This window comes from Crotalus tigris, unplaced genomic scaffold, assembly GCF_016545835.1.
Source record: "Crotalus tigris isolate CLP2741 ecotype Arizona unplaced genomic scaffold, ASM1654583v1 scf7180000023602.573895, whole genome shotgun sequence".
NCBI classification, from domain to species: Eukaryota; Metazoa; Chordata; class Lepidosauria; order Squamata; family Viperidae; genus Crotalus; species Crotalus tigris.
The window spans coordinates 420192-445501 of record NW_024100071.1 but is presented as its reverse complement, the minus strand read 5'-3'; the positions used below and the strand labels follow the sequence as shown (position 1 = coordinate 445501).

The following is a 25310-nucleotide window of genomic DNA, read 5'->3' as shown; positions in this document are numbered from 1 at the left end:
TGGAGAAGGAAGGAGATTGAAGGGGAAAGGAAGGAAATTGAAGGAAGGAAGGAAGGAAAGAAGGAAGAAAAGAAGGAAGGAAGGAAGGAAGGAAGGAAGATTGAAGGGGAAAGGAAGGAGATGGAGAAGGAAGGAGATTGAAGGAGTTAGGAAGGAAGAAAGGAAGGAAGGAGAGATTGAAGGGGAAGGGAAGGAGATGGAAGAAAGGAAGGAAGGAAGGAAGGAAGGAAGGAAGGAAGGAAGGAAGGAAGGAAGGAAGGAAAAGGTGCTTTATAACGCTCGATGGGGAAAGATATTTTAACCCCCGGTGGCTGATTGAGGAAGGCAGGTCTGTCGGACCGATTTCCAAATAAGCCTGATTGGGGAGGCGGGAGTATAAATGATGTATCAAAGGATGCTTCCCATTGCCCCTTCCCCTCCCTTTTTGGCTACCACTGGGGAAAACGCACAGGCACGCGCGTGCAGGGGTAAGAAAGCACAAACGCCCGGATTAAAACTGGTGCCAACGTTTCCAAACAAAATGCTTCGAGCCACAAAGCTTTATCCAAAGCGGAGTCTGCTCAAATGATTTCCCTTCTGGCTGTTTTTTCTTCCCCCCATATCTGAGCAGAGCCACTGCCGGCCTGCTCCCATAGCCAAGGGTCCCGGAGCAGCACCTTTCCAAACTCTGGCGCTGCTTGTGGTGGGGATCGGGATAGGGGAGAGGGAGCCTTTCTTACAGCTCTGAAACGAGTTTTCTCCTTTGATTTTGGGGCCCCATTGCCGGCCCGGCCAGCTGGCCTCTGACTCACATGCGGGCATTGCCGCTGCCTCACCCTCTTCCCCGCCCCCTGGCCGCTTCCGAGGCCCGGAGCCCAGCAAGCCAGGAAGGAGCCGCTCCTGCCCAGCAGCCCCATGGCCGTGTTGGGCGCCAGAGGGCCGAGGCGGCCTTCGACGGTGAGGGAGGTGGGCAGGGCGGTGCTGGGGGGACTCCTGTGTGGTGCGGAGGGTGGCTGGGGCAGAGCGGGGCTGGGTAACCAGAGGCATGGAGACGGCTTGGCGCCGCAGTTCAGCTCAGCCGGCAGCAGCGGCAGTGGTTTTATTGCCCTTCTCCTCTCCTTCCTTCTGCTGCCCCCAAAGCAGCTCGGGCAGGAGCCAGGAGGATGAGGGGTGTCTGGGGGGGAGCAGTGGGCTGGCGGAGGGGCTGGTGGGACGTCTGGCACCAGCCCCCACCACGGCTCCATTGATGCATGGAGGACCAGTTCAGGCAGCGCGGGGGCGGTGGGCGCCAGAGGGCCGAGGCGGCCTTCGATGGCAAGGGAGGTGGGCTGGGCGGCACTGGGGAGACTCCTGTGTGGTGCGGAGGGTGGCCGGGGTGGAGCGCGGCTGGGCAACCAGGAGGCATGGAGACGGCTTGGCGCCGCAGTTCAGCTCAGCCGGCAGCAGCGGCAGTGGTTTTATCACCCTTCTCCTCTCCTTCCTTCTGCTGCCCCCAAAGCAGCTCAGGCAGGAGCCAGGAGGATGAGGGGTGCCTGGGGGGGAAGCAGTGGGCTGGCGGAGGGGCTGGCGGGACGTGCGGCACCAGCCCCCACCACTGCTCCATTGATGCATGGAGGACCAGTTCAGGCAGCGCGGGGGCGGTGGGAACAGCGGTAGCGGCAGCCACTGCTGCATCATTGGGGGTCCCCGCCATCCCCATGCTGCCCAGCCTGGGTCTCCATGCATCAATGGAGCCGTGGTGGGGGCTGGTACCGCACGGCCCACCAGCCCCTCTGCCAGCCTGCTGCCAGGCACCCCTCTTCCTCCCGGCACCCGCCCAAGTTGTCTTGGGGGCAGCTAGAGGAAGAAGGAGAGGAGAAGGGCAAGAAAACTGCTGCCGCTGCCCCCGCACTGCCTGGCCTCGCCCTCTGCCCATCCAATGGAGCCACAGTGGGGGCTGGTGCCGTGTAGCCTGCCAGCCCCTTGTCCAGCCTGGCTGCTCCCCCCAGGCACCCCTCTTGCCCCGGCACCCGCCTGAGCTGCCTTGGGGGCAGTAGGAGGAAGAAGGGGATGAGGAAGAGGATGGCAAGCAAGCCGCCACCAGCGCTGGGCCCCAGGAGGTGGCTCTCCTCTCCTACCTTTGCTGAATCTCCTTCTTCCTTTCCTGCAGTCTGGACTCTGGCGCGTCTTCCTGGCCAGCAGGGCCAATGGTCGGGCTGGCTGGGGATCACAGGGGCTGGTCTCCCTTGGGCCATGGCTTGCGGGAGGGCTGGCATGCTCAGCGGAGCCTCCAGCGGGCCGTTCCCAATAGGGATCCCGGGGCTTTCCCAGGCGGCTCCACGAGGCCCTGGCTGCACTTCTCCCAGGGGGTGGGGCACCCGGGCACAGGACCAATCAGGAGCCCTGCAGGAGGTAAGTCCACCTGAGAGAGAGAGAGAGAAGGGAAGCGAAAGTGCCTCCCTCTCTCTCTCTCTGCAAATGATGGAGGAGGCCATGCGGAGATGGATGTGGAGCGGTGTCTTGGTTCCTAAGACCATCAGAAATATGTGTTTTCCGATGGTCTTAGGTGACCCCTGTGAAACGGTTGTTCGATCCCAAAAGGGGTCACAATCCACAGGTTGAGAAGCGCTGAATTAAAGTCTTGGTTATTACTTTTAAAGTCCTAATTAGTTCAGCTAGAATTTTTTTAAGAAAACTCCCACACTTGCTTATTTTGAATGGGGTATCAATTCAATTCAGTTCAACTGAATTTCAATTTATTGCAGTCAAAGATCAGTATTGGGCTATCATAATTTTGTCTACTGAATAGTTATTGCATTTTTGTTTCATCCTTTTTCAGTTTTGCTGTATGTTTTGTTGTAGTCTTATAAACTGCCATGCAATATAGTTTTAGAAAATTAAGAAAAGTTTATCCAGTTTTGAAAGCTGATGAATTTAAATAGTTATGTGAAAGCATTTCATCATCACTTTGACAAGTAATTCTTTCAAAGTGTTTGCTAACCTTGGAAATTAAGAAATGACCTAGTAAGTCAATAGGACTGTTCCTCTAAGAGTAGAAAGGAATGCTTGTTTGACTAAAGGAGCAATGAGAAAATGAAATGAGACAAATAAAGCAATGTTGGCAGAAGAATCTGAATGGATTTGATCAGATATGAACTAGAACACGGGTCAGTAACCTGTGGCTCCGGAGCCGCATGTGGCTCTTTGAGCTTTCTCCTGCAGCTCCCAGCCTCCTTCACCATTTGCAGAGAGAGAGACAGAGACAGAGAGAGGCACTTGTGCTTCTCTCTCTCTCTCTCTCTCTCTCTCTCTCTCTCTCTCTCTCTCTCTCTCTCTCTCTCTCTCACACACACACACACACACACACACACACACACACACACTGAGTGGGGGAAGAGGACTGGCAGACCAAGGACAGGAGAGTGCCAGCCCAATAAGAATTGTTTCAGCTTGTTGGAGAACAGCGTGAAGCCAGCTTGCCAGGTGAGCAGACGATCGGAGAAAGGGAGGGGGGGGAGAGAGGGAGGGAGACAAAGAGAGGGAGAGAGAGGGAGGGAGGGAAAGAGAGAGAGAGAGGGAGGGAGGGAGGGAGGGAGGGAGAGAGAGAGAGAGAGAGAGAGAGAGAGAGAGAGAGAGAACTCATGCACAGCAGCCTCTATTTCTTTTTAATTGAACTCTTCAATCAAGCTCCCCCCCTCGCGCGCGTGCAATGTTTTTTTTTCTCTGGGAAACGGGTCCAAATGGCTCTTTAAGGTTGCTGACCCCTGGACTAGAACATGGTTTAAAGCCTATTGCATAGGAGAGATGACAGCAAGCACTTATTCTTTACCACCAAGATGACTGATCTTTTTGAGAACTATTGGATTCTGGTCCACAAGAAGATAAAGGCTTTTTGCTAGTCCAGGGTGATTACGTAATACATTGTAGATGAAAACAATATATCCCTGTCATCTGGCTGCTATGAATGTAACTTTAGCTCCTGCTTGCCTAGTTTAAATGAATGTTTTTAAATGTATTTAGTCTGTACAGTAGATACAGACAAATGTTTGTCTTTGCTCTTTGTGCATTATGAATACTAAACTATGCAGAGTTTTGGGTTTTGTTTAAAAAAAGTGTTGGAACACATGGAGGCATGAATGTAGCACTTCTGCTAATACAGCTGATCCTTTTCTGTGGTAGCTGCTGAATCACCTTTTAGTTACTGATCAGTCTTACAAATACCAATGGATGAAATCACCTGCTGTCTTTCTTTCTGACACTTCATTTCCTCCCTGACATACTTTTCTTCTTTTTCTTATCTCTTCCCCATCCCCCCCAAGGCTGACAGGTAAGAGACTGCTATTTTTTCTTCAGAGAGTTGACTCGATTATAAAGATTTTTTGAAATTCACATTAGATTAAGGACTGAGGCTCCTCATTGTGACATACAGGACTAAATAACTGAACAGATATTTTTTCCCTAAGGGGAAAAATTAAAAAAGATGTATTTTTTAAAGAAAATTGGCTCTTTTATCATGTATTCCTATTTTTTTTATTTGTTCTACTTTCTGAGATTATTTAGTAGCAACAGAATGTAATTTACATTTCCAGTAAAAATAACTGTAACATTATTTGGAAAGGAATCTAAAAAGTTAAACTTTTCCCTTCATAGGTCCTGTACAACTTGTTCAAATCTTTTTGCCAGATGCGTACAATTGAGGCCATTGACATATTTGCTGGAATTGCTAATTTTTTTGTAGTTGGCATCGGTGGAGTTTTGATTGGAATCATTCTTGGATTTGTAGCAGCTTTTACTACTCGTTTCACCCATAAAATTCGAGTGATTGAGCCACTGTTTGTCTTCTTATACAGTTACCTCTCGTACATAACAGCTGAAATGTTTCACCTTTCAGGGATTATGGCGTAAGTATATAAAAAACAAGCCAACAACAAACTTTGGCTAAGAATATCTTGCATGCATTATTAATAGTAATTTATGTTCATTTTTTTTAAAGGATCTAGTTTCCAAATTCAGAAGCAATAATATTTAACAAGTCCGGTATCCATTATGGTAAACATGCAAATGTTTAGTGCTCAGTTTTTTTCAAATTATGATTTGTTTGGTTTTGTGACAAGCTGTTTTAACTAGCAGTCTAATATACTCAGCCAGTTTAGGCTGTGAAATTATATTACTGTAATTGTTTTCCTGAAGCTACTAGTTCTGATTATTAATCTTTATTAGTGCAATCTTGGAATCATTTCATATCTCTTTCTGTCTTACACACACGAAAATGTGTGATGTCAATATTGATATGTCTAAACATTTCTTCTCAATTATTGAAGGATCTTCTATGTTGATAGGCAACAATGTAGCAGAAGATATTAAGTAAACTGGATTTGTTTGTTTTTCAAGTTATAGGCTTGTTGCAGCTAAATTATATATCTGTTTTTTACCTTTGAGAATTTGCAGTCTAATTTTAAAAGAGTAAACGATTTAAGAAAATTTTTCAATTCCATTGTCTACAGTATATTCAGGAACAATGCTATAAATGGGTAAAAGTTTAAGATGTGCAAAAGTGATTTCTATTTTAAAGCTTCTTTCTACTGCACACTTTATAAGATAGCCTTAATCAAACTAGTAAGCTTCAGTCATCAATTCCTTTCTCATCTTTAAATTATTTTAAGATATTTGTTGAAAATCTATATATCTCAAACATTGTTGAATAAATAACAAATTAAAAAACAACATCTTATAATTATTTTATTTCATCACAGGGATTGATATATTCATATATTTAGCAAAATGAATGTTTCCCTCTCGTATAATGTAAAATATGTTGTATTGCCTTTTATGCCATATTCCAATTTTTAAAAATCTACTTTGAATATTTTAGTGATATAATGCATTACTAAAAACAATGTTTTCACATAGCTAATTAATTATTTCCAATATTTTAATGTAGAAAAATGTGAATGAACTATTAGATTTCATTGCTTAAACTGTAAAAATGGAAATTTATTTCATTGAGCATTTTGTTAAATATAAAATACTATATTAATTTACCTAACTTTTAAGAACACCATCTATACCTTATTCTCATTAACAACATTTCTGTGGTTTTCAATTCTCCTCTAATTCTATTAATTTCAGCGTTCATAAATATGATTCATCAATTAATCTTTAAAATGCCTCAAGATTATTTACTGTGTTGTGAAGACTATCATAGGTACTATTATTATGGAACATTCATGAATGCCTCTTATAAAATCCCATTGCTTTTTTAGTGCAGTTTTTGTTGAGAATAGAATGTCTTTTAATATAATATGTAGAAAATAGGTATCGATCAATTGTTATCAAATTAGGCTACATTATTTTAACTATGATTTCTTAAATAAGCTGCAATGGCTCAATCACACATAGTGCTAAGCCACTATAGCTGGATTTCCATTTCTAGCTAAGCCAGAATCAATTTATATTATGGCTAAGTGTAAGGATCTACCTCAGCTAAGCACCTAAGAAAGCAGAGCTCTTGAAACAAGAATTGTCTCAAAAGGAAATTTTTATTAGGGGCTAGTGACAGCAGGGAATCAAGGCTAGATCTGAGAGAAAAACCCATGAAGCGATATATTAAAAAGCATTCAATACTCCCCCCCCCCAGTGTCCCAATGTTCATTTGAATCCCATCCAATCCACAGTGGCATTGTGTTTTTTCAAGATTTCTCTCACTTTCAATTTCTTCTGGCTCTAAGCACAAACCGTCTCTCAGATAAAGGTGAGACATTCCATCCCCTGGGGGGCAGGCAACAAGGCAACAAAGCACACAGTGCAAAGCATCCCCAAAGGCTCTCCCCTCCCAACAGATTGGCAGGCAACAAAGAAAGATACAAAGCTAAACTAATTAAGGATATATTACTTTGGGGCCTGACACTAAGCATTTAATGGACTGAGCTAAATTATTTTCTAATCTAATAGATTTATATATACATTGTAATAAAAAAGAATGTAATAGAATATTGGAGTTAAGTTTCTTTTTTCATAAAGTATTTTCAATAGATTTGCATAACTCCTGTACTGTATATCACAAAATATGGAAGGGGAGCCAGGAAACTAAAGAATGAATTGCGAAAAAGCTAAAAGAGTATCACTTATGATCTAGATTTTTCCATTCACTGGACAGAAACTGCCATGTTTGTACAGGCTGATTTTCATTACTGGTAGGTGTGCCCAGTCTATCTAAATGGTTTTATATAAATGGAAGTGATTACCTAGGAATATTTAAATAAACTGAAATCAATATACTGAAGGATTTCTGATTAATCTTTCTTTGACAAGACATACAAACAAAATACAAATCAAACCACATGTAATATCTTGTATGTGAGAAAGGGGCGTTGTCTTACCTGAACGCCTTTTCTCAGCATGATGATGGAGAATCCACGGATGGGTTGTCTTAATCTATCTGCTCCAATTAGACTAAGTCTGAAATTTAGTACCTCCCCCTCTGTGCCAACTGCACCCCAGTTTTAGGCTAAGGCGATACCCAGACTTTAGTCCAACGCGTCTGAACAAATGGGGACCAGGCCAACTGACCTAATGGGAGGGAGTGGATTCTCCATCATCATGCTGAGAAAAGGCGTTCAGGTAAGACAACGCCTCTTTCTCCAGCATGATTGGATGGAGAACCCACGGATGGGACATACCAAAGCCCTGTGTCCCTAGGGTGGGGAATTAGATTGGGCCTGGTTCCCACCCAATGTTAATGCGTGTTCTAGGACCTTGCGGCCAAATGAAGCCGTAGAAGATGCATATATATCCATCTTGTAGTGACGGACAAAGGAGGAGGGCGATGCCCATGTTGCTGCCCTACAAACTTCCTCTATGGATGCCTGGGTAGACCAGGCTGCTGTAGTGGCTGCGCCCCTGGTGGAATGGGCCGTGATATGGCTGGGAGCTTGTAGTGACTGAGTCTGGTATGCCAGAGAAATACAAGCTCTAATCCACCTGCCTATAGTGGGTGAGGAAACCTTCTGTCCTAACGACGAAGGGTGAAATGACACAAACAGAGCCTCAGTCTTGCGGAAGGATGAGGTTCTCTGTATATAGCAATATAAGGCCCTGCGAACATCCAATCTGTTCCACTGAGCCTCTATGTCATTAGATGGGTTCGGACAGAAATCCGGCAAAACTATGTCCTGTGATCTATGATACAAGGAGTTGACCTTGGGCACGAAAGAGGGATCTAACCTGAGAGTAACCCTGTCCCTATGGAAGATACACAGGTCCTTTCTCACTGACAGGGCAGCCAGCTCAGAGATTCTTCTGGCTGAAGTTACAGCAACCAGAAATGCCACCTTCATTGATAATAGTTTGAGCAAACAAGTGTCAATTGGCTCAAAGGGTGGTGAGACAAGAGCCTGTAAAACCTGATGAAGGTTCCAGGAGGGATATCTATGTACCGCTGGTGGTCTGGCATTGTTAGCTCCTTTTAGGAAGGAGCGTATCATAGGGTGCTGTGTTAAGGGTTCCTTGCCACAGGAAATAACCGTGGCGAGTGCTGCTACCTGCCTACGGATGGCGCTTGTGGAAAGCCCTTTGTCCAAACCGTCCATCAGGAACTCCAAGATAATTGGCACTGCAGCCTGTAAGGGTTCAATTTTGTGAGCTAAACACCAATTACAGAAGCTCTTCCACGTGGCATCGTATATTCTATTCGTCGAGGGTCGCCTGGATTGCTGGACCCTTGACGAATATGAGTCTAGGCCTAAGGCCTGCCTCTCAAGTGCCAGACGGTTAACTGGACCCATTGATGTAACTCCCCCTGAATGAGGGAGATCCGATTGGCTGGAATCCTCCATGGAGGGGATGCGGAGAGCTCCATCAGGTCGGCGAACCAAGATCGCCTCGGCCAATGCGGGGCGACCAGGAGGACCTCTGCTTGTTCGCGAAGGATCTTCCTGATCGTGGCAGGTAGAAGGGGCAGGGGAGGAAAGGCATAGAGCAGTTCCCTGGGCCAGGGACTGCGGAGTGCATCTGTTCCTTCCGCTGATGGAGACGGGAACCTGGAAAGGAATCTGGGAAGCTGTGAGTTGGCTGGGGAGGCAAACAGATCTAGGGTTGGGGAACCAAACCTGTCCACGATCTCTCTGAAGATCTTCGGATCCAGCTGCCATTTGGAATGGTCCACGGTGGCTCTGCTCAATGAGTCCGCCTGCTGGTTGGCCACTCCTGATATGTGCTCCGCCCTGATGGAGGCAAGATTCAGTTCCACCCAAGACCCCAGCAATCTGGCCTCCTGCATGAGAGGCTTGGACCTTGTTCCCCCCTGTCTGTTGATATGGGCCTTGGCTGTGATGTTGTCGGTTAAGACCAGGACGTGCTGGCCCTGTACTAAGCTGCTGAATCTCTTTAGGGCCATGTGTATGGCTCTTAGTTCCAGCCAGTTTATATTGTTCTTTAGATCTTGCCTGGACCACTGACCTTGGGCCCAGTGTGTGTGGAGGTGTGCCCCCCACCCAAATAGGCTTGCGTCTGTGGTGATGGTGATCCTGTCTGGCTCTTTGAATTCTGCTCCCCGTGACAGTGCCGGAGAGTCCCACCAATGAAGGGAGTTCAACACCGACCGTGGAACTCGGACCTTCTGGTGGGATGTGCTGGTATGAAGTCTTTGAAATGGAAGGAGAAGCCACTGTAATTCTCTGGCATGGAGACGTGCCCATGGCACAATTTGCACGCAGGACACCATCTCCCCTAGTAGTTGTGAAAGGGATGCCAATGTGACTACTCTGTCCCTTCGGATCCGACGTACAAGAGTCTGGATAGAGTTCCGTCAGTCCTGAGATAGGTAGACCGTGCAGTTGCCTGTGTCTATAATTGCGCCCAAATGGAGGAGCCGAGTTGTTGGTACAGTATGACTTTTCTGGAAATTCACAGAAAAACCGTTCTCCTGCAAAACCTTGATGGCTAGGGCGAGGTCTGCTTGGGCACCTTGCCATGATGATGACTGAATTAGAATGTCATCTAGATAGCATTGAACTCTGATGGGAATTTGTCTAAGGTGGGCTGCAATCACTGCCAGTACCTTTGTAAATACTCTCGGTGCAGATGAGAGGCCAAATGGAAAGGCTCTGTACTGGTAGTGGCGTCGGGCATAACTGAATCTGAGGAATTTGCGGTGTCCAGGAAAAATTGGGATGTGCAAATATGCCTCGGTCAGGTCTATGGAGGTAAGAAAGTCACCTTGCCTGACGCCAGCCAGGATTGATTGAAGTGATTGCATCTTAAATTTTTTATATCTCAAGTAGAGGTTTAGACCTTTTAAGTCCAAGATCGCCCTCCAGCCCCCTGAAGTCTTGGAAATGACGAAAAGGTTTGAGTAAAACCCTCGTCCTTCTTGGTCTTGTGGTACTGGTTCAATTGCTTGTATTTGCAATAAATGAGCTATTGCCTCTGACATAAGTTCAGCTCTGGTCCTGTTCGTTGAAATAGGACAAGAGCGGAATCTGTCAGGTGGATGGGAACAAAATTCTAGTCTCAGACCTTGGGAGACGGTGTCTAACACCCATGCGTCCGTAGTAGTGGCTGCCCAAATGCTGGAATAGAGGGCCAGCCGGCCTCCTATGGGAGGTGAGGCTGCAGGTTCACTTGCCTCGCTTAAAGGAGCGGCTCCCTGCGCCTCGAAAGGACCGCTTGGTCTGGAACTGTGATCTGCCTCTGTATGCTGAACGATCTTGTTGTCGTTCCTGTCTCTGAAAGGAGGGGCGAGGAGCCTGGGCCCAGTCCCAGGCTGGCGCTGGCCGAAAGGGCTGCCTTCTGTAGTTACTCTGCGACAAGTTCCCCCAGCGTCTATCTCCCCTCCTTGATGTATTAACCAAGGTCTTGCGTTTATCCTTACCTTCGGTTAGGTATGGCTCTAGCGCCTTACCAAAGAGTTGTCCACCTGTATAAGGTTTAGAGGCCAGACGCCACTTGGCCTTGGTGTCTGCTCGCCAGTTTCTGAGCCAAAGGAGCCTTCGTGCTGAAATGTCTGCCGCGATGGTCCGGGCAGTGTATCTGATCGTGTGTAAGGAGGCATCGGCTAGATACTGGGATGTGGCCACCAACTTACCCAGATTCTGGTGGGCTCTGAGCTGGTCCGGAGGGATCATGTCCTGGAGCTCCCGTAGCCACAGGACCGAAGCCCTGGCAAAGAAGGCCATGGAGGTTGCCGCCCTCGTTGCCCAGGCTGATGCCTGGTGGGACCTGCGTAGGGCGGACTCAATCTTCTTGTCCTCTGCCCTTAGTGCCTCATTTATGTCCCCAGGGATGTTGGACTTGGGAAACAATGAGTTCAAGGGCTCATCAATCTCAGGAATCTCCAAAAGGAAGGTCAGGGAAGGAGCAACATTGAACAATGTTCTCTCTACCGCACCAGGGCTTAAGGGGGAATCCTAGTTTTTCCCATTGTTCCTGGACTATATTTAGAAAAAGGGGAGGGCAGGGAATATGATTCTGTGAGACAGAGGGCTCAGTGTATATGGCATGGGGACCCTGGGATGTTGGTGGGTTCTCCTGTTCTTGGGCGAGGTTTGCAGTGGTGCAGGCCTTGAGAAGCAGGGAATTGAAGAAGGAATGGTCAAAGAGACCGACAGGAGGGGTGGGTTCGGATGGGGCGATGCCCTCGTCCTCAGACAAAATTAGGCCAGCTTGTTCAGCTCCTGTAGATTCCAAATCCGATGCGGGATCATCCATCCAATCTGGAGATTGTGAATGATGTGTGGCCTGTGGGGGTGGCTGTGGGGTGTTGGAGGCCATAAATTGAGCCACAGCCTGGGCTATCATGGACTGGAGGAGGTTCGGGTTCAGGGCCTGGTTCTCAGGAGGGCGAAGTCCTGCTGCAGTGGGAGTGAATGTGGCCTGGGGCCCTGAGGTGTCCTGACCGGTTATACCCCTCCCTGAAGCCACTGTTAGGTTTAAATCTGACTCAGGAATTCCCCTGGGGGGAGACCAGGCCCCTGGGGCTGAGGCACTGTGCGAAGAAAGGGGCTCAAATATAGACCTTCCCATCGTGCCTGTCAGATCTGGGGAGGCCGCTCTCCGTCTTTGGCACCCTTCCTCCCTCTGTGGCTCCCTGCTTGGCCGGGCTCGCTTGGTGGTGCTCTTACCACTTGCCTCTGATTGGCGACTCCTCTTGGCCGGCTCGCTGCCTTTCTCTGCCATGATGAGTTGCTCTGGTCTCAACCTTGGCAAAACGCCCCCCCCCTCGGTGCTGTACTTCACCAAGGGAGTCTACAGAGATACTTCAGCCCAAGAGGGGGTGGGCGGGGAGTTAATGGGCACCCCGATCACTTAGGATCGATCAGGCCCTCCCCGGTCGAAACTGCTCTCTCGACGATCCTGCCACCGATGATGTAATACTGCCTTCAGAAGAAAGTTCCAGGCAGTCTGGGCCTCAGCCACACACAAAATGGCCACCAAGGGCTTTTGCCACGCACAAAAGGGCCTCCGAGGGCTTCAGTCACACACAAAATGGCCGCCGATGACTTCAGGCACACTCAAAATGGCCGCCGAGGCTTCAGCCCCACACAAAATGGCCGCCGGTGACTTCAGCCACCCACAAAATGGCTGCCAGTGACTTCAGGCACACTCCAAATGACCGCCAAGGCTTCAGCCCCACACAAAATGGCCGCCGGTGACTTCAGCCACCCACAAAATGGCCGCCAGTGACTTCTGCCACTCACAAAATGGCCGCTGAGGGCCTCAACCACATACAAAATGGCCGCCGGGGGCTTCAGCCACACCCAAAATGACCGCCGGGAGGCAATTCAAAATGGCGGCCGCCAATTTCGCGCCCTAAAAAACGGCCGTTGGAAGAAGGCCTTGAGGCCTAGGGTCTAAGCTGCAACGAGCCCTCGTTCGGGTGAATTGCCTGGGCTCCTAAAGCAGCTGGTGGCATGTGATTAGGCCGGCTGGAAAAGCTGTCGTCCAAGGCCTGACAGGCCCTCCCGGCTCCGAAAATTGGGCCGTGCCCAAATTCTCACCTGCTGCTCTCTGCTGGGGCCGAGGGACCTGGGAAGGCTCCCTCCAGGCTTGATGAGGCTCTGAAAATGACCTAATTCAAAGGTTTGATCTTGCTGTCCCTAACTGAGGGAAAACAAAGAAGGGAAAAGTTCCCCCCCCCCCTAGAGGGAGAGGATTGTGAGTCTGTCAGCCTGAATAGGCTTCAGACTGGGATAATTGATCTTTCTTCTAGATATAATCGATTCTGAATCAATAATAAAATAACAAATAATAATAATAGCCTGAGCTAAGTAATTAAATAGAATTAAACAGTCTTCTGCTCCAGGAGCGAAGACAAAACGCGTCTTGGGGCAAAGAGACTAAGTCTAAAACTGGGGTGCAGTTGGCACAGAGGGGGCGGTACTAAATTTCAGACTTAGTCTAATTGGAGCAGATAGATTAAGACAACCCATCCGTGGGTTCTCCATCCAATCATGCTGGAGAATAGTAATCATTCAGATCATCAGAACTTAAATTTATAAATACAGTCAATCAAAACAGAATAATTTGCACTTTATCCCTGCTTTTAGAGATGAATTCCACATTTCTACTATTATTACTAACCAAACTCAGACAACCCCAGTCATAAAAAAATATCCATATAATCTTACAACTGAAGTAAAAGTAAAAGTAAAAGGAACACTATAACTAACTTTGAGTATACAGTTCTGAAATTGAATGAAAGTTCCTAGAACTGTCTAGTGTGGGTCTTCACATTTTGTTGGTGATGCAGTCATTATGAGTGGATCTGATAAATGGTCACTTTGCAGTTCTGGGCCACTTCAGAGATGAGGTGGGAAGTGTAAAATGAAGACTGGAATTACAGCCCCATAGGAGAACTTTCTTACTTCCTCTTTTGTGTCACAACATGTTCTGGCTATTAGAAACCATAGAATGGCATGGGAACTATTGTAGAAAACTTCCTGTGGCTTTTCTGCTTGGTCAGATATGCCCTGTATATTTAGTAAAGATTCCTATCTAAGCTGCTTTAAATAATTACCTAAAACTGCAACTCATGTTTGCATCTAAGAATAATAGACTACTTCTATAGCATTGACAATCAGCAGATGGTAAGGTGATTGGAAGGTGACTTCAGCTTAGTTCAGCTTACTTTACCTTATATAAAAATATAACACATACCTTGACCAAAATATATAACAATAATTAAACTCATCAGAAGCAGTAGCAAATCCAGTTTGTATAATCTCTGAAACATTTGTTCCAGGAAGATATTTGATAGCAACAACATCATGGAACACATCTTAAAGTTCAAGATTAAAACAGGAAACACTGCACCCACACATGATATCTATTTGCAGTCTTTCTGACATCATGAAATGGTATATTTTTAAAGTGAAATCATAATCACATTGAATATCATAGTGCTGAATAACCAAAGGGAGGAAAATAATTATAGTAGCCACCTAGCCTATATGGTCAAGAGAGATCGAATGTCCTTTCAGAGTGGCAAAAGCCAAAGAGAATGACAACTTTCCATTTTCTACAATTAAATAACAAGTCTTTGTTAGAAGTGTTGACTGCAAAGGGGTCCACACTATGCATTATGTTGATTGCATAAAAGTCTGTTCCCAAGATCTTATTATATGGTATCAAGAAATGTGTTCAGCAACGTAAAAAGAAGAAACTCAATTTTACTGAACTCAGTGACATTAACTCCTATAATGATTCTGAGTCATATTTATTTTTTTATTGGATTTCTTGCCTCCTATCTCACTAATACGGTACTCTAGACATTTTATTGGAGTAACATCAGGTGCACATTACTCAACTGTTTGCAGTAAAAATACAGTATTTGTAATAAAAATTCAGAGAAACTGAACTAGTTTTTTTCCTGCAGGATTACAGCATGTGCTATGACCATGAATAAATACGTGGAGGAGAATGTTTCTCAGAAGTCCTATACTACTATAAAATATTTCATGAAAATGCTGAGCAGTGTCAGTGAAACTCTTATCTTTATTTTCATGGGAGTATCTACAGTAGGAAAAAACCATGAATGGAACTGGGCCTTTGTTTGCTTCACTCTGCTATTTTGTTTGATTTGGCGTTCATTAGGTAAGAGCTGCTTAAAGCTTTCTAGATTGCACTTCAACTTACTTTACTACTGAAATATGATTATCTTTTAGATAATGGAACTGTATCTTTGACAAAGAAATATCTTTTTTTAAAGTTAAAGCCTGAATGCTTGGGGTAGAGCCAGGTCATTAGATCAAAACCAGGATGTCCAATCCTCAGATGAATGATGTTAGGGTTAGTTAGGCACTGCAACAGAGAAACCATGCCCCTAACAATGCCTATAACTGACATTGTTATAGGGAGAGAACCTAACATGCCTTCTCTTCCAGATGTCATGGGATGAGTAGAGACAGTTAGGGATAGGCAGTTCTACAGGTAACTTGGATCTTTGCCATGAAGGATTTTATGGGAGATAATCAGTACCTTGAATAACGTCTAAAAGTTTATACGAAGCCAGTTCAGTTTGTGAGGCAATGTGCTACCTAGGCACAATGAAGTGCATTTATAACTGTTCACACCACTGTATTCTGAACCAATTGGAGCTTCTGAGTGGTTATCAAAGGCAACTCTATATGGAACATATTGTAGCAATCTAGACAGCAGATGACTAGGGCATGAGTGATTGTGAGCCACACCCAGGAATGGGTGCAGTTGTATCAGCCTGGATGCAGTTATAATAAAAGAATCTTGATGGAATGTGCTGTTCTTTTCCTCCTTCTTATATCTTAGTGAATTAAGGAAATGTCTGTCTGACCCATTACAAACACTATCTGTCTTTGTCAATTTAAGATATGTTTTACTCCTTGTTGCTTTAATAATGGACCTGCATTACTCTGTCAAAAACATCTTCCTTATTATGCAAAATGTCACACGAGATGGGTTTGTGCAAAGTTTTTGCAACTTGTCCTTCCTATGGAGAATATTAATCAATAGCTATTTTTCAAATCTGATCTCTGACCTCATAACTTGAATAATAGTTGGAATTCTAGCGAAAGCAGAGCCCAAGAGAATCTCAATATTTCACCCCGTTTCTGGTTGGGAGAGTTATTTCTTACCAAAGGGATCCCCAAAATTTACAACTATTCAGTCTTGTTAGCGTTAAGATAAACTGTATTTCCCCTTCCATTCCAGGGTACACAACCTTCAGGTACTGGGAAAGAATCTTGACAGAATAACTTGATCAGCCTAAGATGGAGATGTATATTATAAGGCCTTTTGATACCTTACACCATTCTAATTAATGACCTTACTCAACAGTTTCATGTACTGTAGATGTTAAGTAAGACCAAAGAGAGGGTAGATCCTGGACAGCCTGTAATTGAATTAAATCTATCTCCCCTACCAACACCAACTGGAAACGGCCATGGAAATAGAAAGAGAACTGATGTAATACTGTATCTTCCGTTCCTAAATTTTGGAGCTGGTTAAAAGGATACCATGATCAATTTGTTTTGTATCTGTTTGCCTTTTTTTTTTAGGAGTGTTTGCATTGACTCAGGTAATAAATGTATTTCGGACAATTCCTATAACGTTTAAAGACCAGTTCATTATTGCCTATGGAGGCCTCCGAGGAGCTATATGTTTTTCTCTGGTCTTCCTTCTTCCTTCTGCCGTATTCCCTAGAAAGAAGCTTTTCATTACTGCTGCTATCGTAGTGATATTCTTTACCGTGTTCATTCAGGTAAGAATATTTCCAATAGTTATATATACAATATAATCAATAGTTCTTTTCATAGAAAACCTGCAATTTGTCCAATTTACAATACTAAAAGTGTCACACAAAAAGAAAATATCAGATTGTGTTGCCAGAAATTGCATATGTCTGTGACTGAACATCTTAGATTTGTGTCAAAACCTTCTTCTAGATCTCTTGTCATATTCATTGACAATAATACCATCTATCCTATGAACTAGGCCTGTATCTTCAGCTTTATTTCTGATACCTGCCTTGCTTTTCATCCTCCATTCAATATATTCTCATATTGATTTGTGCAACATTACAAAACTCTATCCCTTTTGGATGTCAAATAATTTTTCTAGTTGGTGAAGTAATCAAGTCCTGTCTTGACATATTGAAGTATTTTCTGGTACGTTTCCTTATATTTGAGCCCCCTTGTAAACTTTATCTAATTCTCTTCATCAAAAGTAATCAATCAGTACAATGTGAAATCTTTCCTCAAACTGTATTTTCTTTTCAAATATTTGTAGTATAATGCTATATACTGGCCATTCATTTATTAAAATACATATTGAATAGAATATGAAAATGACATCATGGCAAATCATGTTGGGCTGAAGTGAATGTCATGCTTGTGTCTGCTCTTCTGTATAGGGAATGACAATTCGCCCACTGGTGGAGTTTCTTGATGTCAAAAGAGCAAATAAGAAGCAACCAGCAGTTAGTGAAGAAATCTACTGCCGGGTATGTTTGTAATTTGAGGTGTATTACATGCCTTTTGGGAAAGGCCCAGAGCCATGCTTCCCAAAGTGTGCATGTTGTAATATTTTACATTTTTAAATTGGGACTTAACTATTTAATAAATGGAACTTTCAGGTACTTCTTTTGGCCTAGAGGCCCTGTGAAAAACTGAGATTAAAGATATCATGCACTGAGAAAAAGATACATAGATCTAAATAACAAGCAGTGTGTTCAATTGGAGAGACTTTCCTTTTCAAGTGGTGATAATGTAACATTTATAACATGTTTTGATTCATAATGTTCCATCAAGTTTGTCTTGACTCTTAGTAATGTATTTCTCACATAAATCTATTGTTGATTTTAAAAACAATTGTATTGGATAACGATTTATCTTATAAAATTCATTTCATAGTTATTTTGGTATTGATATTTTATTGGGTATAAAATCAAGATAACTTTTTCTTACAGAAACAAGTAATATATACATTTGTTTAATAATAATGTAATGACTTTTTTTACATTCTAGTTCTTCGATCATATCAAGGCTGGTATTGAAGATGTGTGTGGACATTGGGGTCACAACTTTTGGAGAGATAAGTAAGTAACATATTTAGTAATGATCTAAAAGAAACAAGTGGAAAAAACCAATGTATTATTTAAATTATATTTACATTTTGAATATTATGAAATTTACAAATACATACTTTGATTAAATTTAAGAATTATTTTGTTTCAGAAAACATGAATATTTAATTTTCATTAATTTCTGTCACAAATTCAAAACTTCATTTCAGTTAGAATCTAATTCTCTAAATGTCTACAGTCAGAATAATTTATTTTATAAGAACAAAATTTGCTACACTTTCAATTCATTTTAATTTAAATTAATTAATAGAATGGCTCTTGTTTCTTACAGATTTATAAAATTTGATAAGAAGTACCTAAGAAGACTTTTAATTAAGGAAAAACAACCAAAATCAAGAATTGTTGCTCTGTACAAGAAATTGGAAATAAAACATGCCATTGAAATGGCAGAGAATGGGATGTTAAGCACAGTTCCATCTCTAGCTTCTATCAAGTAAGTAGAGAGAAATATGGAGCAATACTGTATCAGTGTCAGAATATACTTCTTAAAAGCATTGAAGTTGAATTCTTCACTTCTTTGCAGCCCAAAAAAAGGACAAAAAGGAGCATGCTGTTGTGTCTTTGTTTTTTACATTTAGGACTAAACACATTAATCCATTTAGTTACTTCTGGCATTTATTTCCTTTTCAAAAATTTACTTTCCAAGCTCTTCCATTAGTTAATAATAAAATGCAAACAGAAAACAAATAAGTAAAAGCATATACAGAAGTGAATATTAGGAATAACATTTAAAATATTTTGTTTTTTATATATTGATTTCTAAATCAATCTGGGAAATATTTGACCCTGCTGGACCTGATGAAGTCAATGCTGTCAGCACCACCACCTGTCAGTTAGATCTTTGTCCCTCCTGGATGGTGAAAGCCTCCATATGGTGACTAGCGGGTGGGTTCAGGAAGTGATTAATTCATCACCCCAGGAGGGGATATTTCTGGGGCATTTTAAGGAGACTCTGGTTTGTCTCAATGGTCGGATTCAAATACCTGATCAACCAGTTCTATTATGTGATGCAGGCTTGGGCCTCTCATCCTAGAAGTGGCATCAACACACTTCTGGTGGGTCCCAGGCCTAGATTGGACTTCCAGAAGCCAGCCGGTTCTCCAAATTCAGGTAAATTTAGCTACTGGTTCTCCAAAACCGGTGTGAATAGGCTAAATCCCACCACTGGTTTGTTTCCTCCTTAAAAAAAACACTGCTGGATCCCATCTGCCTGGACAATTTTCATCTTAGTCATTTCACGTTTGGACTATTGCTCTACATGGAGCTACCCTTGAAGAGCATTTGGCAGTACAGCTGGTGCAGAGTGTGATGGCACAGCCAGTTTTTGGGGCCCCAAGAGTGGCCCATGTAATACCATTCCTCCGCAAGCTGCACTGGTGGTCTATTTGTTTTCAGGTGCAGCTCAAGGTGCTTTAAAATCCTTCATGGCATGGATCCAGACTACTTGTGAGACTGTCTCATCCCATTGGGATTGGCCCACCTCACTTGTGCCAGCAGCCTTTTTTGCTGTTGCTCTTGCCCTTTGGAATAGTTTGCACCCAAAATAAGGTTGGTTCCAACCCTCCTGACCTTCCACAAGAGCTTAAAGACTTGGCTCTGCCAATTGGCTTGGGGCTCCAAAAGAGGGGCTTCATGTTGGGGGTGATTGATAGATTAATATCAGATCTCATCTCTCCCCCCTCCCCTCATCCTATTTTCTCCCTTCCCATTTTTAGCCATTGCTATCTAGCTATAGCTATTTTATACTTTTATATTTATATTTGTGTAGTATTATATTTATAGTTTTATTTTTTTTTAATATTGTAAGCTGCCCTTGTAGTAAGATGGGCAGCCAATACATTTAATAAATAAAATGTTGTACTCTCAAAAGAGTGCATAAAATCAGGACATTGCTCCTGTTTATATTTCAACATAAGAAAAGGACCTCTAGTCATGAGCTTCACAAGTAGACAGACTTAATGCAAGGTTAAATGGGAAATTAAACGCCAAAAACAGATTAAAAAGCCTTCTCTTCCTTCCCTTATCTGTTACCTTCCAATTATTTGGGGAATCAATTCCCCAATTTCCAGCCAGAAACTCCTTCTAATCAGAATGGGGGAAACAGAGTTAACATTGATTTATAGATTGGTTTGTTTGTGTATGTCTATGTGTTTTTTCATGCATGTAAAATTAGAGTTATGGGTAATTGTATTTTCTATAATGAAGAGGCAGAATTAGGGATAGAGACAGAAATAGATGTATAAACTATCTTATCCAAGAAGTACATAGAGACAAACAAACAAGAAGAACCCTCATGAATATAACCAAAAAGCGTAATAATGGCACTCCCAACTGGGTCCCAAACCTCACTGAACAGGACTGCTTTGAATTGTTTATGAAATATCAGCAAAATGAGGGCTGGGTTATGGATGGGGGTATTACATATAGAGGAGATGACCATAGGGGATTCAGAAGCTCACAATAATTTAAAGTAGCTAAAAAGGATTAATATATAATTAATATATGTTTAATATATGTTATGAACTTGTTACTGGTTACAATTTACCAGGAAATACCTTCAACTTTTCAGAACAAAATTTATATTGAGATTTTGATAATATAAAATATATTTAAATTTAATTGAGTAAAATGTATTAAAAGGCATAGGAAATTAATTCTATAATCAGTTGACATTGATATGAATTATGAATTTGAATTAAATTCTCAAATATTGATGAATGAAAAAAGCTATGGATCGTATCTACTTGGGAAAATTATAGATTTATTTAACATTTTATCAACTTGCACGTTAAATAAATTGCAGATCCACATTATTGATATGGTTAAGTCAAGACTAACCAGAATTGGATTTTTTTAAATGTAAGACATGATAAATATGTTTTCTTTCTTTTATTTGATTTTCTATCTTTGAAAAAAATGTATAATTCATATTATTCGAATGGATCATCTGTTTAGTTCTATATTTTATCTCCCTGTTACAACAGTGAGCCTCAAGAGGGAGAAAAAATAAATACACCTTATTCTGGCCAAATGGATAACATAAGAGAGATTTTAACAAAGAATCTGTATCAGATACGGCAAAGAGTAAGTAAACAACAAGATATTAGAATAACATCTTGGTATGGCTATAACTACTTTCTCAGGGGGCTATTTTTTCATTTTCCAGTAAAAACACTAGCATGTCAACTTAAAATGAATATGCAGAAATAATTTCTATTACAATCAATGGAATTTATCTCCAAGCAAATGTATTTAGGTTTATTGAATAAGAAAGGTGATGAATTGCTATTTAATGAAGAGAAATAATTATGGTTTTGCAAAAAGACTTAAGAAAAGTTTGAAAAAGACAGTTGGAACTGTTTTCAAATATGTGTCTCTTGATATTAAAATTGAGTATACAATGCCTGGAACATAAACACAGCATTACATGTTGGATCAGATCTTTTGAAAGCTGCAATGTGAGGATGAACATGCAAGCTACTCTTCATACGTGTATAGTTAGCAGTAAACATATGCTACATTTTCCCATGCCTACCCCAAGTGATTTATGCTGGAATGAAAATGACATGAGCCTTGTTTATCTTACATTTAACATACAGTAAAGAAAAACATAGATTTGTCATTGACAGTGGCAATAGAAACATACCAATTTTTATTTTGTTTGCTAGGAAGGACAGATACAAAATAGCTGAATGTTCATTGCCAATGAACAATGAAAGAGTTTTGTAATCCTACGTGTGTGTGTGTGTGTGTGTGTGTGTGTGTGTGTTTTGTTGGTGGGGAGAAGAAACTGATAATTTCCCCCTTATTCCTAACAAAACTCCACCTATAGGAGTATAATCTACAGCCCATCAGTGGCTCAAGTTATCTGAGGCTCCATGTGGTGAAGAATAGAATTAAGAGTTTGTGTGATGATGTATTTTTTCACTGAAATCAGATTCAAGTATACTTCTGAATACCCAGGGAGGATTCCCAACTCAGTCAATCATACAGTTAACCAGTAGGCTGCATGTCTTGAAAGTTTCATACTCCAATTAATCTTATGAAAACACCATGTAGTCATTTAAACACTTTCATTTTTAAAATACAGTCCTATCCAAAGGATTCCTGATAATGTGTTTATGTGTCTTTTTCCAGCAGAAGCTTTAATTGCCTGAGACAGTTTGCCTGTTGGTTTCAGATGATTATTATGTATATTTCTATCACTGGTCAGGCCACAGGTAGCATGAAAGTCTTGACCTTGTGCCTGGTGGCTGTAGAAGCTGGGATGAGGACAGAACTATCATTTTCCAGTTATTACTCTGGATGAAATATTATTTCTTCTGAAGGAGTAGGCTTCTGAGAGTTGACCTCAAACCATGGCTACTGCTGGATTCTATAATCAGGGAACCTTTTGCCTGGCTTAGGCTGGTGCATAATATTATTCATATTGTTCATATTATTTATTTATCGTATTTATGAACTGCCCCAATTAATCAAAATCAACATAGCAAAAATAACAGCTATAATAATATAGTAATAGTTGTACCTGAATATAATATATATATATTTATCCGCTATCATCCACTATCATTCAGGGCCAATGGCACATTGGCAGGAAAAGCAGAGCCTTGCAAAATGCAGGTAGGGATGGGCCACAGAACTTTTACTACAGAAATGTATTGCTTAATGTTGGGGCTATGTCTAAGCCCTGTAATAATAAATTCATACCTGTATCACATCAGAAGTAATTTTGCAATGAATTTTACATGGCATTCCTTTGAAAGCCATTTGGAAACTGCAATTGGTACAGAATGAAGCAACTTGCATGCCGGCACTTGAGTCATATTACAGTCATATTAAAATGGAATTACCCCAGTGCTGTGATGCTGCCTTTGCTCCCAATAGGCTCCCAGGTAGAACAATTTAATTCATTATTTCAAGTTTTGAAGCCTGCATACCTTGGCTCCTGGATATCTTCAACTCCATTTCTTGATCCCTTTGGTATACTTTTTCCACCAGGACAGAATCAGGATCCTTGTCCGAGGAGTGGAGACCTAAAGTGTTCTTCCATGGTGGAACAAACCTAAGGAACATTATAACTCAGAAATTCAAGTAGCACTTATCCATGGTCTTTTAAGAAGGCTTTGAAGACATAATCTTCTGCAGAGCATTTAATGGAGGGCATATTTGGTGTAGTGATTAAGATGCTGGCCTAGAAACCGGAAGACTGTGAGTTCTAGTCCCACCTCAGGCATGAAAGCAGGTTGGATGACTTTGGTCCAATCATTCTCTCTCTCAGCCCAATCTACCTCACAGAGTTCTTGATGTGGGAAAAAATAGGAGGAAGGAAGAGAATATGTTCATTGCTTTGAATTATTTATAAAGTAATGAATGCAGAATAAAAAGCTAATCAATAAATAAAGTTTTAATAGTGACTGGGCTGATGTCATGGTTTTTACAGTTAATATAACTATGACTAACCTCTAGAATCTCTAGAACCCAAAACCAATCACAAATCCCAAGAAAACAAATCAAACAATGAGGTAGGCAGTGTTGAGAAAAAAGAAAAATTTAAACAACAACCAGGAGATACAGGAAACATACCCACAGACAGGAATAAAAGTCTTAAATGCTTATATACAAATGCTCAAAGCTTGGGGAACAAATAGGGTGAACTAGAAACAATAGTACATGAGGGAGGGTATGACATAGTTGGCATAACAGAAACCTGGTGGGACGAAACCCATGAATGGAATGGACTGATGGATAGATACAAATTGTTTAAAAGAAACAGGTCTACAAAAAGAGGAGGGGGAGTTGCACTATATGTAAGAGAACACTACATATCTGCAGAAATGCACAAGACAAAATCTCTCCAGAATGTATATGGGTCAATATAAAAGAGAAAAAAAGTGACATTACCATAGGAGTATATTACAGGCCACCCAACCAATTAGAAGAAATAGATGAACTGTTTGCCAACCAGTTAACAAATGTATGCAGGAAGCACACCACAGAGACTTCAACTAACCAGAGACTTCAACTAACCAGATATAAACTAGGAGACAAACTGCAGTGAGTGGGAGATCAAATAGATTCCTTTTTAAAAATTTTTTTTATTAAGTACAAAGAAAAAAAAAGATTAAAAACATTGAACATGGTAAATCATCTTTGACTGACATCTCAGTTCATATTGTACATTAATTACATATTATATACCTATATACAACTATACATTTCTAGTCTCTATCTCAGTTTATCTCTTTACTGTGACCTCCATTTTTCCCCTCCATCTATAAAATTTATTCCATATTTGATAAAATTCTGTTTCTTCCTGATTTTTTAATCTTTTAAAAAACTATCCTATCTAGTTCTGTGCAATACATAATTTTCTTTATTAGTGCTTCCCCACTCAGTATTTCCATTGCTTTCCACTTTTGAGCAAATAGTATCCTTGCTGCTGTGACCACATGGATAATTAAATATGTGTCCTCTTTATTTATATTTTTTCTCTAGTATTCCTAATAGTAATGTCTCCAGTTTGTATTGAATGTTTTGCCTAGTCATTTTTATTGCCCAATCCCAGACCATACGCCAATACACCTGTGCTTCTCTACAAGTCCACTCTACATGAAAAAAGGTGTCCTTTTCTTTTTTACATTTCCAACACATAGATGAATATCCGTTATACATTTTGGCTAATCTGGCCGGAGGGAGATGCCATCTGTAAACCATCTTATACAGGTTTTCTTTATATGATGTCGCCACTGTGATTTTGTTATTTCGCTCCCATACTTGCTGCCATTAATCCATATTTATATTATATCCTATATCTATTGCCCATGTCACCATTGTTTCTTTAACCTGCTCCTCATATACAGTAGCTTATGTTCCAACAGGTGGTTATATTCTTTATTTGTTTTTTCTCCGGGCCTAGCAATATTTTATCTAACCCCGTATCTTGCCTATTAATTCCCCATTCTTGCTTAGCCTTCATGTATCTTGCTTGTATCTGGAGATAAGACCACCACTCCATGTCTATTCCTTGTTGTTTTAGCTCTTGTTTTTGTTTTAAATAACCTTCTTCTGTCAAGATGTCTTTATATATAATAGCTTTGTCTATTATATATAATAGACATCTTGGGGTATGTGACTGCCTCCAATGGGGGTATGTGACTGCCTCCAATGGGGTATGTGACTGCCTCCAATGGGGGTATGTGACTGCCTCCAATGGCGATAGCCAAGCTGGGATCTT

The 25310-nt window shown here is 41.9% G+C and overlaps 1 protein-coding gene across 2 annotated transcripts in view; it reads left to right on the top strand.

The window, feature by feature from the left end:
* LOC120297216 (sodium/hydrogen exchanger 2-like) overlaps positions 1-25310 on the top strand; it is an 85544-nt gene that overhangs the window by 35290 nt on the left and 24944 nt on the right. For both annotated transcript variants that reach the window (XM_039319583.1, XM_039319585.1), the window contains exons 3-9: positions 4609-4859; positions 14831-15048; positions 16488-16690; positions 17342-17431; positions 17955-18025; positions 18345-18506; positions 21058-21157. In XM_039319583.1, coding sequence (XP_039175517.1) covers positions 4609-4859; positions 14831-15048; positions 16488-16690; positions 17342-17431; positions 17955-18025; positions 18345-18506; positions 21058-21157 — 1095 coding nt within the window. The remainder of the gene's footprint in view (positions 1-4608; positions 4860-14830; positions 15049-16487; positions 16691-17341; positions 17432-17954; positions 18026-18344; positions 18507-21057; positions 21158-25310) is intronic.